This window comes from Hylobates moloch, unplaced genomic scaffold, assembly GCF_009828535.3.
Source record: "Hylobates moloch isolate HMO894 unplaced genomic scaffold, HMol_V3 SCAFFOLD_5, whole genome shotgun sequence".
NCBI lineage: Eukaryota > Metazoa > Chordata > Mammalia > Primates > Hylobatidae > Hylobates > Hylobates moloch.
In genome coordinates, this window is record NW_026652280.1 from 115958466 (window position 1) to 115983026 (window position 24561).

General features: G+C 39.7%; 1 protein-coding gene across 7 annotated transcripts in view; it reads right to left on the bottom strand.

Annotated features, from left to right (window-relative positions):
- Window positions 1-9107: 9107 nt before the first annotated feature.
- RAP1A (RAP1A, member of RAS oncogene family) overlaps window positions 9108-24561 on the bottom strand; it is a 95234-nt gene continuing 79780 nt past the window's right edge. For all 7 annotated transcript variants that reach the window (XM_058439467.1, XM_058439469.1, XM_058439468.1 and 4 more), the window contains 4 exons: window positions 18780-18920; window positions 17773-17916; window positions 12967-13082; window positions 9108-9792 (listed from right to left, as the gene is read on the bottom strand). In XM_058439467.1, coding sequence (XP_058295450.1) covers window positions 12996-13082; window positions 17773-17916; window positions 18780-18920 — 372 coding nt within the window. In that variant the 3' untranslated portion in view covers window positions 9108-9792; window positions 12967-12995. The remainder of the gene's footprint in view (window positions 9793-12966; window positions 13083-17772; window positions 17917-18779; window positions 18921-24561) is intronic.

The following is a 24561-nucleotide window of genomic DNA, read 5'->3' on the forward strand; positions in this document are numbered from 1 at the left end:
TTCCCTCCTGATAGGGTGGAGGAATCTGTGAAGCCCACCTTCATGAGAGGTCTCGGGGCTCAGGCTGGTGCTGCCAGAGAAAGGGTGACTGAACCAGAAAGGCCTAGGGGTAAGAAGCTCACACTGCAGCCATCCCCTTACTACGATTATTAGGATATCCCTTGCCTTCCTTTTGCCTCCTCCACCCAACCCCTAAAATAAACAGTATGATGAAGCCTCTCTTCCAGATTCCCTCTGAATTTGACAGAGGACTTACTTCCTGGCTCTCTACCCTTCAGTGAGTCCTGACCTATCACTCTGTCCACCCCCTCCAAGCCCTAGATCTACATACCCCAGTTCTGGAGCACACATGCACATGCACGGGCGCCACAATGAAGTCGGCCTTGCCAATGTCCCAGAAGCAAAGTCCTTGCAATTCTTACACTCTTCTCTCCCACTGGAGTCCTCCTCATCCCCGCCACCACACACACACACACACACACCATCCCCTAAAAGTGCTTCTGTGTTCCTGGTCAGAGAGGACACTGAGGAGCAGTGTGTCCCTGAACACAGTTTGTGGCAATACTTATTTGACAAGGGGACCATGACAATCACCGTATGCTTTCCCTTTTCCTTGCATCTTTGAGGAGAAAGAGCAGAATTCTATGCCTGGCTTCACGCCACAGCTGCGCACAGTCCCTGGCTTCCACTCACAGAACCTATTCACCTATATGCCCCTCTGGGCTTGTCCTTCAAGATGACTGGCCCTCTACAGGGACATACCAGAAACACTGCCAAAAACCAGCTCCTGTGAGCTCTACACCCCCACCCTCTCTGGTTCCCAACTTGCCTCCACCCACCATGACCTGGCTCTGTGCTGTCTGCCTTGTCCCTTTTTGAGTCTTCTCCACTCTGAATGTGATGACCCCAGTTTCCTTCAACTGGCCAGGGAAGGGTGGCTCAGGAGCCCATCTGAGGCTGCCTGGGGGCTGCTGGTTTGCAGGGGAAGCTGTCCTCATCCAAAGGAAGAATCAAGTTTTGTTTTCCTGTGGTTCTCTTGCTCTCCCCCTGCCTCACCTCGAGCTTCCACTTGGGCCCTTTCCCATGCTTCTACTTGAGCCCCGCCTGCCTCACCGCCTGCCTCACAGCCTGCCTCACCGCCACCTCCTGCTCAGGGTCTGAAGGACAGAGGAGTGAATGCAGGATCTGTCTGCGAGCTCCTGTCACTTCATCCTGTTTCCTGTCTTCCCTGGTGTCTAGCCCAGTCCTGCCCAATTAGATCCCACCCACTTTACCCTCCAAGGTGATGGGTTGAGTGTGCCAAGCTTGGGTTCTTTCCATGCCACTAGGTCTTTGCATATGCTGTTTCCTGAGGAATCTAGTTCCCCCACTGCCAGTACTTGTTATGTAAGTTACTTCTGTGCGTGTTTATCTTTCCCTCTACATTGTTGCACCTCCTGGGTGGCAAATACTCCTTACTCATTTCTGTACCTCTAGTACTGAGCAGGGGTTCCCATGTGACCTCCACTCCTCAAAGTGAGCCCTGGGCTGAGCCCATCTCCTGCTTCAGGGAAGACCAGCTGTCAAGGCCTCCTTAGCTGCCTCCTAAAGCCCATTTTTCACTCTTGTCCTCGGCCCATTCTCCAGAAGAGGGGGAGCTGTGGCCAGAGTCACTTTCAAGACAGCAGGAAAACTATCTGTCCCCAGCACTCTCTCCAAGCTGTTGGGCAGTCCCCTTTGTCCCTGGCCTGGTGCTCTGGCTTCTCCACTCTAGCTGGCAAATTCTATTTTAATGTAGGCCGTATGGTGAGCCTTAGTCCTCACCCCTCCCACTCGGCTCCCTGTCCCCATTGTCATGCTCTTATTGGCTATCCAGAACTCAGGCCCTTCAGATGATCACAGCCAATTCCCACATCTACTCAATCCCAAGTGGGTCCCAATTTCCATTCCAGAGGAAGTCACCTTTACCCTATCCTCCACGTTTTTTCCCTTTCTTCCTCGATCCCTTTCCACTCCATCTTCCTGGCCGGGTTCATCTCCTTGTCCTCTTTGGCAACAACATCTGGTCCCAGATTTATCCTATCCAAAGATTTTTTCTAACTTGCTATGCTGGTGGCCCCACTGGGGACATTGAGTCTGCTACATTCTCCTCCCATCATTGTGATTATGGAGGGAGGGCAGGGCAGGGCAGGGCAATGGGGAAGGAAGTTGAGAGTTGGGTGTTCAGCGCCTTCCCTGCCTCCGGCTCCACTACTGGCCGCACTCCAGGCATTGTCTCCCTACCAGGGATTGAGCTGCCAGTAAGGCAGCAGGAGTATAGCCATTTGTGTAGAAGAGGTAGGAAAGTGGGGGGTGGGGGATGGGCAGATAGGCATTACAAAAGAAGCAAATGGAGTAACTGAACTGAAATCCCTGCATAGCCTCAGCTCCCTGAGCAGAGGTGCCAAAGCTCATATCATCACACAGATCACCTCCATGTCCTGACCCAGGGCCTCCCCTTGCACTCCCACACCATACAACTGGCCTAGGGAGCTGAGTTATCCTAGTAAGCAATGGGCCAGATTGACTTAAGCAGGCGTTAGAATCCCTGCTCTGACGTTCCAAGCATGTGTTAAGTCAATTCATATTCCAGAAAATAAAATTCATATTCCAGTTAGGCTTTATGTCAGTGATTTCAAGGGCCCAAATAATTCCAAAGCTTCTGACGTGGGCTTCAGGACCCTGCTGGGAGTATAAGGATCAAACATCTATTTCTCCATGTACAGGTACCCCCTCTCCAAGGAAGACAGGCAGGTCCCAGTGCCTAGTCTCACTATTCCAAGTCCTACTTTCCAAACTGAGAAGGCTGCATGCTTAGAGTTCCCTTGATCCTGGTGGCCGCGTCGAACTCCCCAACCTGTGCCACTGGAGACATTAGTGATGCTAAGGGCAAGGATGACAGCGGCTACAGAAGTGTGGCCTGTGCCCTTAGTCTCACCCACAAGAGGTCTGATGATGGGACCCTAGTGGGAACACTGGCGGCTAACAGATGGGGGTGGATTAAGGAAGAGTCCCCACTAAGCCTTCTCGATATGATATGGTAGATCACTAGGATGGGACAGAGGGGCTGCTGTCTCATGCTGTTCATGAAGTAAGAGTAGAGAGGAAAACTGGGAGGATACCAACAGTCTGCCTGCCAGGTAGGAGCCACGTCCTCTGCTAAAGAGTCTGAGAAGAGCAGAATCATGTCAAGTGAAGCAGAGGAAAAAGAGATTTTTCTCTTAACATCTTTGAGGGCCAAACAATTAATGCTGGTTCCCTTCTAAACGGAACATTTGTCTGGGAGTCATGGACTTAGAGGTCATCTTCCTTAGAGAAAGGGGGGAAATGAAGAGTGAGAGGACCATCAGAATTCATGAGAGTAACCCTTACAACTGTGATTTTCATCATGCTCAGGTCTGAAATTTCTCCATCCCTGCCCTCACCAAGTCTCACTGAGGTGGTTCCTATGCCCTAGATATTTAATTCAACCTACTAGATAGTTAACTTCTTGTTTCAAGGCCAGCCACGACATGGCCCCAGTGTATTCTTCCAGCCTATTCCTTCCACATTTCCCAACACCAAATAGAGCTAGATAACTTCTTGTTCATTTCTGTTTTCTGCACTTGCTTTTTCCTGAAATCTGCCTATAATATTCTTCCTTACTCTCACCTGTTGAAAATCCCACCCTTTTTTTTTTTTTTTCTTTTTTGAGACAGTCTTACACTATTGCCCGGGCTGGAGTGCAATGGCATAATCTTAGCTCACTGCAACCTCCGCCTCCCGGGTTCAGGCAATTCTCTCCTGCCTCAGCCTCCTGAGTAGCTGGGATTACAGGCGCCTGCCACCACGCCTGGCTTATTTTTTGTGTTTTTTAGTAGAGACAGGGTTTCACTATGTTGGCCAGGCTGGTCTTGAACTCCTGACCCTGTGATCCGCCCACCTCAGCCTCCCAAAGTGCTGGGATTATAGGCGTGAGCCACCATGCCCGGCCAATCCCACCCTTTCTTCAAGGCCTACTTCAAAACGCCCCTGAGGAATTTCAAATCTCCCAGAACAGAAAGCATCTGTCCTGTCTCATACTACTTTCCTTCTTTGAGACCTTCTCTATACCTATATACCATTTTCCCTTCTGCAACTATGCCCACCTACACTCCTGAGTCAGCTTCTTTACTTTTATACTAGACTACACCCATTTAGCCTACTGTTTTCCTTCTCAACGGATCATCCCCCTTAGCTCAGAAATATGAAGTTTCACCCATCTTAATAGGGTAATCCATGCTTGATGTCTCCAATGTTTTTCTTCGCATTTTTTCCTGTGTCTACTCCAGACACTGTCCCCGAACATTCCACTGACAGTCCATCAAAGTCACCAGTGCCCTCCATGTTTTTCTCTGCTAATTCCTCTCCATATCTCAACCTCTTCATAGAATTCCTCAGGAACCTCTTCTCTATCTACACTCAACCCTACTGATCCTCTATAGCTTCATGTTTTAAAATACTGAATGTCCTCTCCAGACTGCTTCTGCTGAATTCAACTCATATCCAACTGCCTACTATAAATCTCTAGAATGTGACACACTTCTTACACATAGTAGGTTCAAAATGGAACTCCTGCCCATTCCTCATTCTCCTTCCAATCTGCTCCTGTCATAATCTTCACTTGATTATTGGCCCAAATCTTGGATTCTTCCTTGTTCCCTATTATACTCTTGTGTGTCAGCAAATCCTGTTGGCTCCACTTACAAAATACACCTAGAATATAGCCACTCCACTGCTACCACTATGGTCCAAATGACTGTTCCTCACATGATTCCATGTTCTAAGTGGTATCAGCCTTCATGTTTGTCCTCATACGGGCTATTCTCAGCTCAACAGAGCACTCCTGATGGCATATTATGGTTGAGGAGTCTGATCACATTATACCCTTTGCTGAAATCCTCTCCGTGGACTCAACACAGAATAAATGCTGTGGGAAATTTCCCCCTACCCAATCCCATTACCTCTCTTTTACTACTCTTTTCCCACTTGCTCACTCTGCTCCACCCATACTGACCTCCTTGCTAGTCTTCAACACACCAGGCCCATGTCCACCTCATGGCATTGGCACAGACCCTTTCCCCAAGGAATGGAAAATCCTCCTTTCCCCCAGGCAGTTGCATGGGCTGCTCACTTTGAACACTTACTCGAATATCAACTTCAATGAGATATTAACCCACTACCGCCACCTCTGCCCAGTACTCTTGCCCCTTTACACTGCTTAATTCTTCTTCAAAGCACTCATCATTACACAACAGTTATCTTTTACCATTTTCTAAAGATAAAAACTCCATGAGGAAAGGGATCTGAGTCTGTACTGTTCACTGTTGTTTCCCCAGCATGCAGATCAGCACTTGCCATACAGTAGAAGTGCAATGAATATTTGTTGGTAGGCCCCTAAGGATCATGTCCTGTTCTGATTTGCATGTTCTACAACATTCAGCACAAAAATTTGAACATGGTAAGATTTAAAAAAATTCATTGAAAACAATAGCTCAAAATAAGAGTCACACCACTGTTTAAAATGGGAAGGTTTATTAAGGTTTTTCCTCAAGAGGAACAGCCAATCTCTTGCTTCTTGAGAGAAGCAATTAGTGGGAAATGTATGTCACACCTTGGGCCCAGAACCACAGGAGGCCGCTTCTCAGCATGCCCAAAGAACATACATCCCCCAATTCCCGTTTAAAGCTCATTAATGTCTACAAAACAGAATCCATGTTGCCTTCCCAGAAAACAGAACTAGGAACCCAATCAAAGCCTCCAGCTGTTCTCAACAAGAATATTTAAGCAAGACAGGGCAATAAATGGACTGCACATTCAACAAACCCATGATGAAATTGCAGTAAAATCCATGATCAAAGAAATGTCTGGACTACATTTTCAAGAATAACTTACAGTTTTTACATTTTGGGGAACATAAATACTAAAAGCTGGGTGGTTAGACTGCCTCAAAGCTCACATTCATTTCCCTCTCGGCAAGATGAGCTCTTTCCAGACCCTGGACAAGAATCCAAAGCACTCTGCCCTTTTAAGCCTGGAGCTGATTCAAGAGGGGATATTTTAACACATATTTAGCACCTTAAATAAGTACAAAATCCAAATTCTTAAAAAGGTTATTTTACAAATTATTTTCCTCCTCCAAATACCTGACAATTTCTTCACACTTTGGTTTAAACACACAAACAATTTATAAGAGTATATTTTATGTTTTCTAGTATTCTGCTGTGATTGCTTACAAAGGAAAATACCAAGGTATTCCTTATTTCTCTTTCTGTCCCTCAGTCCCTAAGACAAAACTGAGGCACATAAACTGACAAATACATGTGTATCTACGAGGATAATGGGGCAAAATACTTTAAACTGGCCATGTCCAGGAAATGTAGAATGTCTTATTACTATTCTTCTATGAGAAAAATGTTCCAAGCCTGTTTTAATAAAGTTGGCAATAAAGATCATTATTTTCTATAAGTATTAACTTTTCCAAGTACATTATAACCTCAAAGAAGAGGATTATTTCAGTGAGGAGTAAATGGTGGCCATTTATGATGGCAAATCAAGGTGCCAAACACAGATTAGTTCAGAGTTGTAGGGAGAAGAGACTAACACGCCAACATCCATATTTCGCCAAAAGTTCTTAAGATAATTACCCATGTAGCTGCAGTTCAGAAAACTATGGTGTTATTCATATCTTTGATGAACTTTAGTATCTTCCCTGCCCAATTAGATTGTAAGCTCTTGAGAGAGTGTCTCTATGCCTTTCTGTGAACCACGCAGTGTTCGTGTACTAGGACTTAAATAGTTACTTCAATGCTTATGAAAGTATTAACCAGGCCAGGCGCGGTGGCTCACGCCTGTAATCCCAGCACTTTCGGAGGCTGAGAGGGGTGGATCACGAAGTCAGGAGTTCAAGACCAGCCTGGCCAACATGATGAAACCCCGTCTCTACTAAAAATACAAAAATTAGCTGGGCGTGGTGGTGGGTGCTTGTAATCCTAGCTACTTGGAAAACTGAGGCAGGAGAATTGTTTGAACCCGGGAGGCAGAGGTTGCAGTGAGCGGAGACTGAGCGATTGCACTCTAGCCTGGGCGACAGGGCGAGACTCCATCTCAAAAAAAAAAAAAAGTATTAACCGATGTTGAAGCTCCCCCTGGTGGAGGGTAAGATTACAGCTGGATTGTGTATTTACTGTTAATTTCTAAAAGTAGACTGTTCAGGGATACCAACAAGCCTTTAGAGCAAACTATGAACTATGGCATCAAGCCTCCTTAAATTCTGTGTCACTCATATAACCAAAGTCATTATACTTTAAATAGCCACACGTACTAATACGAAATCAGTTTCTAGATATTTATCATTTGACATTCCTACAATATCCTAGAAACTCTTGATTTTTCAGCTATTTTCAGGTACGCTTCCCTTTGGAACCAAGACTAAGGAGTTCACATTAGGACAATATAAAAACACACCTATCTCACTTTCTAACAGGATACCTTTTCATCCTGCTCAGCAACCACAGATTTCCTTGCACATCTGACTTCAGCTGGTCCTGCTCTGCATATCACTGTGTGCTAGAAAGGCGTTTTTCTTGACAGTTCCACCTTTAACCCAAGTGGACTGTATAAGATATGACTAAGGAATCTAATAACTATCATCTTTCTCCACCACATTCTAAAACAGAAGACACTGAGTTTATGCTACCAGTCAAGCAGACTGAGACTTGGAGTCTTATTAAATGACTTCTATTTAATCTGTTAAATAACTACACAATAGATGTGACAAGGTAGTATTTAGAAAGTTTTACTGGTTGATGAGATGTCTGTCTATGATCTTAAGTTTAAAGAAATGTTTGAGAGGTGTTTTAAAGCAGAATGACTTTAGAGGACCTTAAAATAAAAGATGCCACCCTAACCTGACGACTGGCCCTAATACTTCATTAAAGTTCACTATAGTTTTGGCCCCTCAATCCCAGACATATGCATAATTGGATGGGTGGAAGGGAAGTGTTAGGTAACTAAGTTTATTCGAAACAAAAACAAAAACAAAAACACAAACAAAAAAAATTTCCATTGCTTTAAAAACAATACTTTAACATTTTCTCAGGTTGGTCAAAGCTTAACATCTGAAACCTGATTTTAAAATTTCAGTTTAGTAAGTGACAGGCTGACCACATGCCTGGAAAATCTCAGCAAGGCATGAACACTTCTTCATACCTAGTTGCAAAGAGACAGTATCTAGAGATCCCTGAGCAATGACTTAGACTTTCTGGGACTGGTCTCCTCCTTAATATTTGAGGACAAGGCACAGGGTTTTCTAAGCTTGTTTCTTTCCTTTTCCAGAACTTAATTGGCTAACAAGCTTTTTGTTCTACCTCTCTTTATAGAGACTACGTAAGTAGTATCACCCTGGCTCCATGTCTTACTTAAGCCCTATCTTTTGTAAAGAGAAAATAACTGGGAAGGAAAAGAAAAAGCACCACTATATAGGAAGCTACAATTTTAACTTAGCAATCTCTTCCATATTACTACTACCATACTATTTCATAAGTAGTTTAAGCAAAAGTAACACATTCCTTTTATGTGTTTTAACTTTCTCTCACTTCTCTCAAATTCTTCAATCTATTATAAAGCAAGTTTGAAATTTTTCACATAACACTTCATTGGTGGACTCACACCCAACAAATTAACAATGCAAAAGGATTCCCTTGACGAAATTACAAGCTGTGGAAGATCTGAAATAGTAAAAGTTAAACCCTGATACAATCTTTTTACATATAAAAATAATATACAGTGGGATTTTTATTCAATAAGATACAATCTTTAAGATCAAGAGAGAATATACAAAACTATTCTATGTTGTCTGATGTATTTTACTGTATAGTAGGAATAAATATATTTAGAACAGAAAGTGCGAGGTCTGTTCCTAGAGAAATCACCAGTTACTTAGTATAGTTTAAAGCCAGTGTTCTGCAGATACTAGGCAGAAAGGAGCTACTGTCGCATTTAAAACAATGTGGTCATTATAAAATAAAGGCCTTAAATCTATAAACAATAACAAAAACACACAAACCAAATGAAAATGTACTAAAATTTAATCATCCATAAAAGCTGTAATTTAATCTGACAGTAAAACACAAGAAGCAATATTAGAGTTGGTTTAGTATATTATATATTTTAGCTTTGAAAGCCATAGAAATCAGTTATCCCAGTTTTTTTCCTATAAAAGACCCATTTTTCCAAAGCATTATGCACAATTTTAATTAGAATATAATGACAGATGATATTCCATACTTTTTTAAATATAAAATGAAGTCAATGACTCAAAAAAGTTACCTGCTGCAATGAGTTTGAGGGGACATTTCATAATCAATATCATTACAGATATAAAGTATAATGGTTCAACTTTTTAGTGCTTGATAGGGAGGAATCATGATAAAAAGGTCAATATGAAATCATTTGATTATAGTAGCAATATCTAACATTTGAAATGCATCCATGCTCTTTTGTATAATCATATTAGAGTCAAGTATATTTTCACATCTGTTATAACTGCTATTGCAAAGGAGAAATACTATTGTCTTATTTTCCAAGAGATATACACAGAGCAATTTTTTTCTCCAGGGAACTTGTGCAAACCAATATAAGATCTAAATTCTTCACATAATATATAAAACAGGAGAAGCCTCTTCAGATTTTTTATTTTTGAAGTCTGGAATGCTGGCACTTTCCAATTAGGCAACAGTTCTTCATTCCTGTAATCTAAGACATTGGATACAGATATACATATACGTATGGTTAATCTCTTGATGTCAGAAAATGGTACTAAACAAGCAGGTATTCAATAAAATTTAAAAATAACGATTTTAGCTGATTATAACTTGAGAACTAAATTATGCTAAACAGCTACAGTAACAGGGCTATTTTAAATTCCCTTTTAAAATGTTTTAAAAAATCAAAAACAGAAGTTTACAAGAGAGGAGTCTATAATTGATCAATCTGAATTATCCTCAGTTATACTTAGTTATACTCAATTATATTTAGTGTTTCCCTTTACATCTGACAATCCTGTCTGTACAGAGGAAGACAATTATATTTTTATTCTATCTCATTACCATCTTATTTCTACTTTCCTTTTTTACTAAAGGACACCTGCCTCCATAAACTTTCCATAAGACATTCTTTATTCAAGCATTTTATGATTATATATTAGAATTACCATTTCTAATACAGGTTAAGGCAAGGGATGATACAGAAAGAGCTAATCCCCATAGTCAAGAGCAGAAGAATCAAAGTTAGTCTTATTTTCAACAGACAAGAATTAGGTAAAAGGAAGAATCCAGATGATGAATTTCTCTCAGATGTCTTTAAAACTGGGACATATAAAAAGGAGATTAACATGATTCAATACAATTTTGCCTAAAGGCTATGGACTAGATAAGCTGCCCTCAGAGTTCATGTACTCTTACTAAAAATGTTTATAATTTCTATTTAAATCTATCCTGTATCTCAGTACTTTTAAAAGTACAGGAACAACATGGCACTTCAAGTCTATAATCACAGTAAAATGTACGCAAAGTAGTCTGATTGCTAAGTCACCTATTATTTGGTATTATCAAACATCCACAGAGATCTTGGATGACTTACTAAGTAAACTTTATTACACATCAGAGTCTAAGAATTTATGCAAGCAGGAGTAAAGTCTTATTCCAGATCTAGGTCAAGATTTATCTTCTCTAAGGTAAAACTCACAAGGGACTGTCACATTGTTGGGTGTGTATAAATGAATTTTAAAAATCATAATAGGCCAGGAGATGGCACCTTTTCCTTTAACATAAGCTAAAAGGATATTTTGTGAGAACTGGAAATTAAACTAGGGCCAGCCATGGTAATGAGCTGTCAATGAGCCAGTCAACTATAAGAGAGTTAAATAATATAGTATTTAAAAACTGGAACTGGAGTCTTCATTTTCTCTATCTTTGCACCTTTACCTAAACAAACACATACACCAGTAATCTTAATAATCACTTTCAGGGAACTGATGATTTAAAGTTATTGAATCAAGGCCAGGTGCAGTGGCTCACGCCTGTAATCCCAGCACTTTGGGAGGTCGAGGCAGGTGGATCGGATCACCTGAGGTCAGGAGTTTGAGACCAGCCAGGCCAATGTGGTGAAACCTCGTCTGTACTAAAAATACAAAAATTAGCCGGGCATGGTGGTGCACACCTGAAGTCCCAGCTACTCGGGAGGTTGAGGCAGGAGAAATCGCTTGAACCCAGGGAGGCAGAGGTTGCAGTGAGCGGAGTGCGCCACTGCACTCCAGCCTGGGTGACAAGGCAAGACTCCGTCTCAAAACAAAGAAAAAAAGTTATTGAATTAAGATTTCCTTAAAAGCCTAAAGCAAACATTAGCCAGATGCTGTCTTTCCTAAATCTGACTACCAGAGATAATCCCTAGGCCCTTTTCTCCTTTCTGCCCATTTTTCCTCTATGTACCTTCATTTAAAAAAGGAACTACAATTACTCAGGTGTTTTCCTTACTAGAGAGATTCCTATCTCTAAGGAAGCACATAGTAGTTAACTGGGAGCCCTTAAGGGATAATCTACTAAATGGACCAAGAGACTTACAAGAGTTAGTGTAACCAACTTTCCAGTGGGACCAGTTTACTCCAACTGGAGACCAAGTTTAGTAATAATCATGTAATAAGCATCAAATTATGTAATAAATCCACTCCATGAAAATAATCTTTTATGGTATTATTTATAGAATTAAGTAGAAACCTTCAGGGGATTTAAATACAATACAAATTAAAGAAAAAAGTCCCCATAGATCCTGGTTTCTCACTTGATAGTCAGCTTAAATGCTGTCATAAATTTCTTTCCAATGGGGTCACTTAGTGGAAACTAAAATGGTAAAGTCAACTAATACTTAGAAGCCTAAATAGAAAACCTTTATTTGAAAGAAGTTGACTCATACCAGAGAGGGAAATGACTACCAGAATTACACTGATACACCACCACACATCCCCTGGAATGGGTCAAGTTAAGAAGACTGACAATATCAATTTTGGGGAGGATGCAGAACTCAAAAACCGTTGCAGGGTGTGTAAACTGGTACAGCCACTTTGAAAAACTTTTTAGCAGTATCTACTAAAGCTGTCCACATGTATAGTATATGATCTGGTCATTCCATTCTTAGATATGTACCCAACAGAAATGCATGTACATGTGCACAAAGACATACAGGAATGTGCACAGAATTATTCATACTAATTCCCCCAAAGAAAGAACTTAAATGAACACCAACAGCAGAATACATAAACATACTGCCAGTACCGTCATGCAATAAAAATGAACTATTGCTACATTTAACATAAATAATTCTCAAAAACATATTTTGGAGTGCAAGAAGCCAGACACAGAAAAATACGCTACGTTTTTGTTTATGTAAAGTTCAAAGAGAGGCAAAACTAATCCATGGAGTTAGAAATCAGGGCAGAGTTTTAATTTAATTTGGGGAAGGGTGACTCTTGTTATATACGGGTATGTCACCTTGGGATAATTCACCAAATGTGCACTTAAACTTTTTATTTCAGAGCAACTACTGTTTCACTTCAATTAAGAATGAATTTGGGAGTCATCTAGGAAGGCGTTCTATTCATTCAACCACTATTTTTTAAAACCCAACTCTGTATCAGGCACTGGGGACACAGTGGCAAGAAAAAACAGACATGGTCCTTGCTGTCAGAGAGCTTAGAATCTCAAGAGGAGTGGGCAAGTTATCCAACAGATGACTGTACCTACAAGTTATATATCACATTTACAAGTTACAGAAGCTTAGAAATACCATAACAGATGAAATGGGAAGTAGCTAAAGTCTGGAAAAAGCCAAAATAGGAGGATGAGAAAGGCACTTGTTCTGCTTTTAGCATCTTACCTGGCTCAGAGCTGCTGCTGACTATGGTCCTAGAGCAGCAGACACGATTTCTTTTTAGGCTTCTTCTTTTCCACTGGTGTTTTCCTATTTATCTGTCTGACCAGGTCATAAAATATCTAAGTAAAAACAAGAAAAAAAGTAGTTACTCAACCAATTTTTGAGACTTTGTTCCACAAAACAATTCTGGTAAGTACTATTCTGGTCTTAGATCTGCATTCTGCTTCTTTCTTTTAAAGTCAGGTTTGTTAGAAGGCTCTGCTGACTTTCAATCAGGGCAGAAAGCAGGACTTACCTATTTCTAATGAAGGAAATGCCCTTGCTCCCAGATATTCGACATCAAATCAAGAAAAAGAACTGGTAGTGAAAAATAGTGAAAACTCCAAACCTATGGAAAAGTTGCAAAAATAGTACCAACAACTTCGGTTCTATTCTTCCCAGATTCACCAATTAGTAACATTTTGCCACTTTTACTACACACACATACACACACATGCGCACACACACACACTTTCTGAATCCTGAGAGTAGACCTTAACTATTAAGTCCTTTAACAGTTAAGTTGTTCCTAAGAACAAGGATATTCTCTTACATAAACACATTATAGTTATTGCACTTGAGACATTTAAGGATTGACACACTATTTTGTATAACTACAGAGCAAATTCCAATTTTGTCAATTGCCCCAATAATGTACTTTATAGTAACTTTCCCCTCCAAGGACAGGATCCATTCAGGATCACACATTGCATTTTATTTCCTCTCACTTTAGTTTTTAAAAATCTGGAACAGTTCTTTGGCCTTTGCCTTTCAGGACATTGTCATTTCTGAAAAATAAAGGCTAGTAACTTCCCTCGCTTTGGGTTTATCTGAGGTTTTCTCATGATTAGATTTAGGTTATATACATTTTTGTCTAAAATAGGACAAAAGAGATACTGTCTCCCTTTGAAGGTATCACATGCAGACGCACATGATTTTTGTTTGCCTTTGATGTTAATTTTGGTTAAAGTAAAAAATAGAAAAAGTCTGCTAATCCTTGATTTGAAGTAACAAATATTTGTGGTTTTTAGTTTGTGTGTTTTGTTTTGAGACAGAGTCTCGCTCTGTCACCCAGGCTGGAGTGCAGTGGTGCAATCTTGGCTCACTGCAACTTCCACTTCCCAGGCTCAAGCAATCCTTCCATCTCAGCCTCCTGAACAGCTGTGAACTACAGCGTGCACCACGACACCCAGCTAATTTTTGTATTTTTCGTAGAGACAAGGGTTTTGCAATGTTGCCCACGCTGGTCTCAGACATCTGAGGTCAAGTGATCTGGCTGCCTCGGCCTCCCAAAGTGCTAAGATTTTAGGTGTGAGCCACTGCGCCCAGCCCAAATAATGTTTGTTAATAAATCTTGTGGACTCATTTTTGGATGAAAAGTGCAAAGTATCAAAGACAAAAATACAATGCTGCTTATCTCATAAAAGCAGACTATTTTAATTCTGATGCCAAGGTATTAAAACACGAAATAGATAAGCTTTGCTATGAAATATAACACTTACTAATGATTTGGAATAAAAACAAGTATCACAGAAGTCCCTTATTGATACTAATCTGGAATAAATAGTTCTTTGCAGAAGTATATTAAAAAACGGACTGGCTTTAAGGAGCATTACAGGGACAACTGGTAAAATCTGAATATATACCAAACGCAGACTGTGTCATCAATTTTTAGGATTCTAATCATTGTGCTGTGGTTGTGTAAGACAATGTCTTTGATCTGAGGATACATACACTAAAATATTTAGGGGTAAAGAAGTGTAATTTCTGTAAACAAGTGGCAACATTTTAATAATGGGTGAATCTGATGAAGGGTAAACAAATTCTTTTTTATTGTTCTTACATCTTTTGAGTACATTTTAAGAGTAAAATATTTTTAAATTATCGGTCTACATGTATTTTAAGATAGATGGTAAATAATTATATTTCTTTAAAATGATAATTACCTATTTACTTTTTTAAATGGTCCAGACTACAAGACTAAATTAACTGTTAAAAAGAAAAACCTGAATGATTTATCCAAAAGCTATGCAAGTGACTCATTTAAATTCTTTTCTTTCTGCTCCATTCTTCCCATTCCCATCCTCTTCAAATCATTTAACTCTCTGTCATCTTATTTCTAAAAAAAGTCTGAAAACAGAATTTATAAACAAAATTGTAGTTTGTTTTACAACTCCGAAGTCCAAGTTGTTTCAAAACTCTGAAAACTTCAAGAACTCAATGTGCTTAAGCCACAAATGAGCTTTCATTAGCTCCCTATACTCAATGCATAAGCTATAAGATAAAAAAATAATAAAAGTAAACTAAAACAGTAAGTTAATAAAAATTACAAGTAGTTTCTATTTCAGTTTCTTCATACTAACCAGTTTCTGGTTTCTGGTACTATACAGAAAGGTAATTAATGTTTGTAGTATTATTCTAAATTATTTCTTTGGAAAACATTGCCTACCTCACAGCAGCAGATGGTTCAGTGATGAGGGCAAGTTCGAACTATAATATTTGGTTAGAAATGCTGAAAGGCCCCAGCCTAGGTTCTTCCTCATCTCTCTGAACTATAGAAAAATCTAAAGGGAACACAGAATAGAGTTTCTCAATCCCTCTCCCATTCCTAAATTGGAATGTCTTGATTCCAATTACTATTCCAGCCTCTGCAAAGAACAATTAATTCTTGATTAAGACTACTGTGATTCTGGCATAGCCATATACTACTTTAAGAACATTGCAAAGTGGTGTGAATAAGAGTTTTTTAAAAATTATATATATATAAATATATATATATATATAATTATATATATATATGAATGAATTAGGGGGCTCTTTAGCCAAGCAGTATGTCCTTGTGTCTGTTTTCAAATTTAAGGCCAAGAGGTGAATTTTTGAAAGTATCTATACTTCAGGTATCCAAAAATCACAAAACAATTTACAAGGCAAAAGTTGTGTGAGGAACTATTAACTACCAAAGAAATCCTGTAGCTGGATTATCGGGTTATAAAGAGAAAAATATTAAAAAGAAACTCAAATTATCTGCTCCATTCTCCCCACTCTCAAGAACTGAGCATAAAGTTTGTATGTTTTCCAAAAAGTAAAGATTCTTGAGATGGCTAATGCATTTCATTTTATGGTTTTTCTATGTTTGTTTTTATAAACCCTCGTTTATAAACTCTCTGCTTTAACAAGACTGCTACGAAAAAGTATCTCTGCTGCATTGGAAACTAATCCAGAGGAAGTTTAATAGCATCTAGGTTCTCACAAACATGTAGTATACTGTCCTCTGGCTCCCAAAGGGAGAAGTCCTATGCACTGGACCCAGGCCCAACTCAGCCCCACCGGAGCCTGGAGTCTGATGAACTTGGTTGGTGGGTCTCATGGAGGTAAGGACAAGGACAGCAAGGAACCACATCCCGTAAGGCCAATTATCTTGTAGATAGTGACCTCATGTCACTGTTCTGCCAGCCAAACACACTCACAATTTCTAACACATTCTTTATCAAAATCACTTTTTTTCTTTAATTATTGCTGGAAGACTTGTTCCCCCAGTAGGATGCAAACTTCTTCAGGGCAGGAAGTGTCTGTCTGAGTGACAGTTACCTGAGGGCCTGACACAGTGCCAGACACACAATAGTCAATAAATATTTGCTGAATAAATACAATTTATAAATTTCTTGTTTTTATGTACTTGTTAAAAATGGTTTCACATAAAAAAGCAAGCTTTGGCATTCTTGATTATCTGTAAAATACAGAAGTTGAAGCAAGCTTAATTTTTTTTACCTGCCAGGTGTTTAAAGTAACCTGGTCATTTTTAAAAGTCAGATAATAGTCTATAAGCATAATATTAGTCACGAAAAAGTGGCCAGCAGAACCACAGGCCAGAGACAATAGCAAGCAAAAACAGAGGACTCATAACTTAACCCACTCTCACTCTCACCTATGTAGTTAAGTGATCTGAATTCTGACTGATTACCTGTAATGCTACAAATGGCAAATGCAACGGCAGGAAAGCAGCCCATTCTGTTTTGTTTCTATTTCTTTGAAAGGCTTATGGTAAGGTTAACAAAAGCAAGGGAACTTTTTAAGGTTGACTGGTGGGGACAGTTGGAAATTGCTCTAAATTTTTAGGGGCCCAGTAAACTAGTAAACTGTTGGCCCTTTACACCCAGGCATGCAGCTTATTTGCTAAGTATTCTTGTCCACAGCTGTTTTCAAGATAGTGGAGTGCTTAATCCAGTGACCCCACCCCCATGCCCCGCACAAAAGCCTTGTGCATCAGCTGTATCAGGCCTAAAGGACTGAGTGAATTCCAAGTACATGTCCATACTCACACAGATTACCCACTTATGAGTCATGCACCAAAGGTGATGTAAGACTCAGAACACAATTCTGTGATATCCATGAAAACATATTATTTTCCAACTTGACTTTACAACCTATTTATATGCATTTGGATAAATAATTATTACAATATAAGGGTGATGTAACAATTTTTACACACCACTTTATCGCATATCACTTAGAGGCTTAGCAGGATTTTATACACATTCTTTAATTTTAGCGTCCTCTTTTACAATAAGGTAAATTTAAGTATCCTCACACAGCCATCAAAGTGACCTTACGTAAGCTAAAAAATAGTTTCTAGGAATTACTTAGTGTTTCCTATAAAATTATAGAATCAAGATTGCTTAAAAGATAAAAATTTTTTCTTAAAAGTCTGGCTGTTAACTTAAAGCAAACTAAAAAGGCACTTGTTTGTGCTGCCCAGCAGTTGTAGGTTACCTCATTAACATTGATCTTTGACTTTGCAGAAGATTCTAAAAAGGCACAGTTACACCACTGTCTTGCTAAATTCTGGCCCTGCTCTTTGCCAACTACTCGCTCATCTTCCAGGTCACATTTATTGCCAACCAAAATCATTGGAACCTGTGGGAAGAAAAAAACATAAAATGAACAATAACATACTCATTACTTAGCCTTTTAAAAAAATAAATAAGCAATTATCTGCCACCAACTGAAATGCATTATTTGGGACCGCAAGCTTCATCAAATACTAACGAAAGTATATGTTGAGGGGAAGAGGCAACGGAAGAAGGAAGAGATAAAAAAAAAAAAAATGGAAGAGATCCTACTACATAGATATGCTAGATTATTTTAAGAATATAATCCTGGCTAGGCACAATGGTTCATGCCTGTAATCCCAGGGAGGCTGAGGTAGGAGGACTGCTTGAGCTCAGGAGCCTGAGACAAGCCTGGGTAAAATAGTGAGACCTGGTCTCTACTAAAAAATTCAAAAACAACCAGCCAGGCAGGGTGGCACACACCTGTAGTCTCAACTACTCAGGGGATTGAGGTGGGAAGATCACTTGAGCCCAGGAGGTAGACTGTGATGTGTGAATTATACCAATGGAATTTTAGAAATAAAAACACACCACTATGGATCTTAATAATGTTCTTTGAACACTGTTTCTGACATAACTACCACCTTTCAAAGCTCAACTCGGGTCCCACTTCTATGAAGTATTCTTTGGCCCCTCTTTTTCCTCTAAAGCACTTTTTAGCCTGTAGCACAATGAGTACTTTATCACATATGTCCTCATTTTCTAAACATCTCACCACATAATTTCGAGGTTAATTTTGAAAGTTAAAATTTTTTTTTTTGGTCACAGGGGCTCTTTTGGGCATGTGGTAGATAACTTCCAAATCCTCTACTGATAGAGAAAACAGGCACTTTTTTATTTGGCCACAGAGAGATGGCATAACATCTTACAGAGAGAAAAAATACTTACATCTTCCGTGTCCTTAACCCGTAAAATCTGTTCCCTCAGGTCCTGTAAGTCGTTAAACGTGGACTGAGCTGTAATAGAATATACTAGTGCAAAACCTTGGCCGTTCTTCATATACAAATCCCTCATTGCTGTAAATTGCTCCTATGATTAAAAAAATATGCAATTATAAATATATAAATTTCTTGAATGTATACTGCAACAATTTAGAACAGCATAATTATAAGTGAGCGACATTTTTTATTACTTGCTATCCTGACAGAAAACAAGACATAACACAAGTTTCTAGCAACTCTGAGGTGACTAGAAACGACAGTAAACTGTAGAATTAAAAAGGAATTCTTAACCACTTTAATTTGCTTTTGTGTGATTTAGAACTGTATATAAATTTTAGAAACAGATCTTTTGATCCTAAATAATTTTATTTGCAAATTTATGACACAACTACTGCCCAAGTTCTAACAATCTGAGGTATAAGTCCAATACTAAACTATGACTTAATCATCCAGAATCAATATCTCTACTGGCAGATTTTATCATCTTTCTTTTTCTATTCCCATGGCATAGCAAGATTTTTATCATCTTGACAGTCAATAAACTCTTTATAACATCACACTCTGGGGACTGTTGTGGGTTGGGGGGAGGGAGGAGGGACAGCATTAGGAGATATACCTAATGCTAAATGACGAGTTAATGGGTGCAGCAAACCAACACGGCACATGGATACATATGTAACAAACCTGCACATTGTGCACATGTACCCTAAAACCTAAAGTATAATAATAATAAAAAAAAGAAACTGCAAATGTACAAATAAAAATTATCTTAGGGACATGAAAAAAAAGAAATAAATTGCTTTTCTTTATAAATTAAAAAAAAAAAAAAGAGCTTGTTAATGGTTGGGGGCAATGACTCACACCTGTAATCCCAACACTTTGGAAGGCCAAGGCAGGTGGATCACCCCAGGTCAGGAGTTCGAGACTAGCCTGGCCAACATGGTGAAACCCCACCTCTACTAAAAACACAAAATTAGCCGGGCGTAGTGGTGCACACCTGTAGTCCCAGCTACTTGGTAGGCTGAGGAAGGAGAATCACTTGAACCCGGGAGGTGGAGGTTGCAGTGAGCCAAGATTGTACCACTGCACTCAAGCCTGGGCAACAAGAGTGAAACTCTGTCTCGGAAAAAAAAAAGAGTTTGTTCATGTATTTTCATTTTCCCCCTCATTCCAAACCTTTAGAAAAGTTTTGAGAATAGTGCAATGACTATCTATCCCCTTTAGTTAAATTTACTAATTGTTAACATTTAGTTACTGAGCTTTAGTCATGCCAAATTAAAATTATTTAATTTTAAACTTCCTTTTATTTGGTGACAATCATTACCTTATGTTGTAACTACAGAGGTTAATACAAGACAAAATCTTCTTTTAGAAAAGTTTTAGTATTTTATATATATTATTTTAAAAGCACATATGGCCGAATATTAAAAATGTATGTATCTTGGGTCTTTATATTAAATAACTATACAATTTGGATCTTTTTACCTCTGGATGCATTAAACACAAAAGATAAATCCACAAGGTTTCTTAAGCTTGTTGTGCCTTGGCTTCCTTGTTCCCCATGACCACTACCTCTATTTGTCTACTACATCTAAAATAGTTCTGGTTGTTCTACCCTGGCTGATGTACTGTTTCTTGTATTCCAGGGAGTTAGCTATGCTACCACTCAGCCATTTCCCCAGCTTCAAATTCGTCTATGGTGTGCCACAGGAATACGGCTGAGCTTCCTATACTGCTGCCAGTGTATTTTCTGGGAAAGATGTAAAAACTGGAAGTTTCCTGGATTTTTCATTGATAAAGTTTGCATATTCCAGAACTGCACCACTATGGTAACCAATTAAATTCTGCCATTGCCCAAATGTTTATATAACAAATGAGTTTACTTACAAATGTTAAGTGCTACAAATACTAGCAATACTATTTCTATGATGTTCTCTAGAGATCATGGTCTCTGCTTATTAAATCAAAAGAATAAACATACAGGCAACCTGAGTTCTGAAAATCCAGTTTAAGAAAAGTCCTTACAAAAGTGCTGTGGTTGGTGTCCCCTCCTATTGAGAATGCCAACTTCCTTCTTAAGGACATTCTACAAGTTTCATCCATTCACAACAAATATCCACCGACACAGTTGTAGCCCTACAGATATGTTAGTGATCATGAGAGGCAAAAATTTCTGCCCTGGAGGAGTGTACACGGAGACAGACAAAAATCAAGTATGCAAGATGGTAATAAATGTTATAGAGAAAAGTAAAGGTGGGGAGTTTATTTTGAGGGTAGGAATATAAAGTTATATTTTAAAAGACTATGCTCAGGGAAGGCCTCACGGGTAACATTTGAGCAACTATGTGAGGGAGGTGAGGGAATAAGCTCTACGGTTATGTGGAGGAAGAGTACCCCAAGCAGAGGAAAGAGCAAATGCAAAGGCCCCAAGGGGAAGCATGTCTAAAGTGTATGAGAAGCTGTAAGGAGGCTGGATTCATTGAAACACTGTTAACCTAGTGGGTGAGTATAGGAGGTGGGGCCGAGAAGGCACAGAGAGAGAGGATTCTCATTTGGACCTTTCAGGGAAATGTAATAAAGACCTGGGCTTTTACTCTGAGTTTAATGCATAATTTAAGCTGAGGAAAACATGATCCGACTTACATTTAAATGGGATTATGATGGTTACTGTGTGGAGAACAATCTGAAGGGGGTGAAGAAGAGAAGCAGGGAGATCAGTTTTGAGGTTACTGAAATTATCCAGCTGAGAGATGACAACTGTTTAGACCAAGATAGTGTCATTAGATTCTAGTGGTGGTAGCTGAGTTCTGGGTAAGTTTTTAAGATAAAGCCAATAGGGTTTTCTGAGAGTTTGGATGTACACAGAATATAACAAAAAATACAGTCAAAGACGACTCCATGGTTTCAGGCATAACCAACTAAAAGGGTACTATTTACTGAGATGGGAAAGATTGGAAAGACCCAGGTCAGGGAAAGGTTATCAGGAGTTCAGTTTGGACATGTTATGTTTGAGATGCTTATAAGATATACAAAAAGAGATATTGAAGAGGCAGTTAGATATAAGAGCTCGAAGTTCAGAAATGAAATGAGAGATAAGGATATTGTTTGGATGTTTGTCACCTCCAAACCTTATGCTGAAATGTAATCCCCAGTGTTGGAGGTGAGGCCTGTGGGAGGTGTTTGGGTCATGGAGGTGGATCCCTCATGAATGGCTTGGTGCTACCCTCACAACCATGAGATATGGTTGTTTAAAAGTGTATGGCATTTCTCGCTCCCTCTTTGCTCTTGCCATGTAAAACACCTACTCCCCTTTGCCTTTCACTATGATTGTAAGCTTCCTGAGGTGTTCACCAGAAGCAGATGCTGGAGCTATGCTTGTATAGCCTGCAGAACCATGAGCCAATTAAACCTCTTTTCTTCATAAATTATCCAGCCTCGGGTATTTCTTTTTTTTTTTTTTTTTGAGACGGAGTCTTGCTCTGTCACCCAGGCTGGAGTGCAGTGGCACGATCTCGGCTCACTGCAAGCTCTGCCTCCCGGGTTCACACCATTCTCCTGCCTCAGCCTCTCCGAGTAGCTGGGACTACAGGTGCCCACCACCACACCTGGCTAATTTTTTTGTATTTTTAGTAGAGACGGGGTTTCACCGTGGTCTCGATCTCCTGACCTCGTGATCCACCCGCCTCGGCCTCGGCCCCCAAAGTGCTGGGATTACAAGCGTGAGCCACCGTGCCCGGCCAGGTATTTCTTTATAATAATGCAAACGGCCTAATACAGACAGAGTTACAAAGTTAGTACTTATCAGCATACAGATTATATTTAAAACCAAGCAACTAAAGATCTCCAAAGCAGTGTTGTTAGGAAAGAGAAGTGCAAGTATTGAACCCTGAGGTCCTCCAACATTAAGAGGTAGGGGAGATAAAGAGGAATTAGGAAAGGAGACTTAGGAGTAACCAATGAGACAGAGGAAATCAGGCAAGTATTGCTTCTTGGAAGCCAAATGAATAAAGGTTTTACATTAGAAAGCAATGATAAACTGAGTCAAAGGCCGCTGAAAAGTCACGGGAGTTGAGGATATATTCAAGAGAATTATAAATGATGGACCATGGACCTGCTATATGCAGAGGGGGTTGAAGATATAAGGGATAATAAAAAGATGTTAGGATAAATGGACTACAGGTTGTAATGAAGTTGAAGGGCACTAAAGGAAATGAGATGGCCTGGGTGCAGTGGCTCACACCTGTTATCCCAGCACTTTGGGAGGCCAAAGACAGGAGGATCCCTTGAGTCCAGGAGTTCAACACCAGCTTGGACAATATAGTGAGCCCCTGTCTCTATAAAAAATTAAAAAAAAAAAAAAAAAAAAGCTAGGTGTGGTGGTATGCACCTGCAGTAGCACCAGCTCCTCAGGAGGTTATGGTGGGAGGATTTCTTGACCCCGGGAGGTTGAAGCTGCAGTGATCTGTGTTCACACCACTGCACTCCAGCCTGGGTGACAGAGAGAGACCCTGTTTCAAAAAAAAAAAAGGAAGTGAGATGGATAAAGAAAAAAGTAGTGAGTAGTGGAGGATAAGATGCTTGGAAATTAGATTAGGGAGGTATTATAGTTACTGGTAATCACACAGCCTAGAGTAAAACCATGGTATGAATGCCTTAAAGGTAGGATGGACATCAAGGAAATGACAGGCCAAGCCAGGGTAGTAAATCATCTATAATATCCATATAGATTCTATATGGATAGTAAAATCACTAAGAATTCTGATTGAATCAGTGTATGAGAGAGAGAGAGAGAGAGAGAGAGCAAAAATCTTCAAAGAGTAAGGAGTGATTCTGAGACAAGATTAAGCAGCTGTTTGTAAGGTTTTATGCAAGGTATTGGGGACACAAACAAGCAAACAGGCCTTATAACCCAGCGTGCTGAGTGCTAGATGGGAGACAGACACGATATTGGATAGCACAAAGTAAAGATCTCTGTGATAGAGAATTTCCTTCTTACAATCTGGACAGAGAAAGAAGAAAGAATGCCCGTATACTGTGGATGTAATTAAAAAAAAAAAAAAAAAAAAAAGTAGAAAGTATTCTTTTTAGCTGTTGCGGTCTCTGGAAACAAAGGGGAATTTTGCTGATTCAGAAGCTAAAAACATTAGGGAGCAGGAGGGTGGGAGAGGGAGAGATAGCTTGATTCAGCTGATAGAAAATGTAGTTTCAGAAGGTCTTTACCAGAAGTTCGTTGTGAAGGCAAAGGTCCCTGTTAAGAGTTAAGCCATTTTCCCAAAAAAGAATGGAAAAATATAATATAATTAGTACTATATTGTTGTATAAAATCACTCCAATTTGCTTACATGCTTTTTTGAACTATCTGAAATATTTCCATCATTTATAAAAATTATAGTGGAAAACTTTGTGCTGAATTTTAAACAACTTATCACATTTAAGAATGCCAGCCAGGTGCCATGGCTGACACCTATAATCCCAGCACTTTCAGAAACAGAGCCAGGAAGAACACTTGAGGTCAGGAGTTCTAGATTAGCCTGGGCAACACAGCAAGACCACCTCTACAAAAAAAAATTTTTTATTAGCTGGGGGTGGTGGTACATGCCTGTAGTTCTAGCTACCCAGGAGGCTCAGGCAGGAAGACTGTTGGAGCCCAGGAGACTGCAGTGAGCTACGACTGCACCACTACACCCTAGCCTAGGTGACAGAGCAAGACCTTGTCTCTTAAGAAAAAC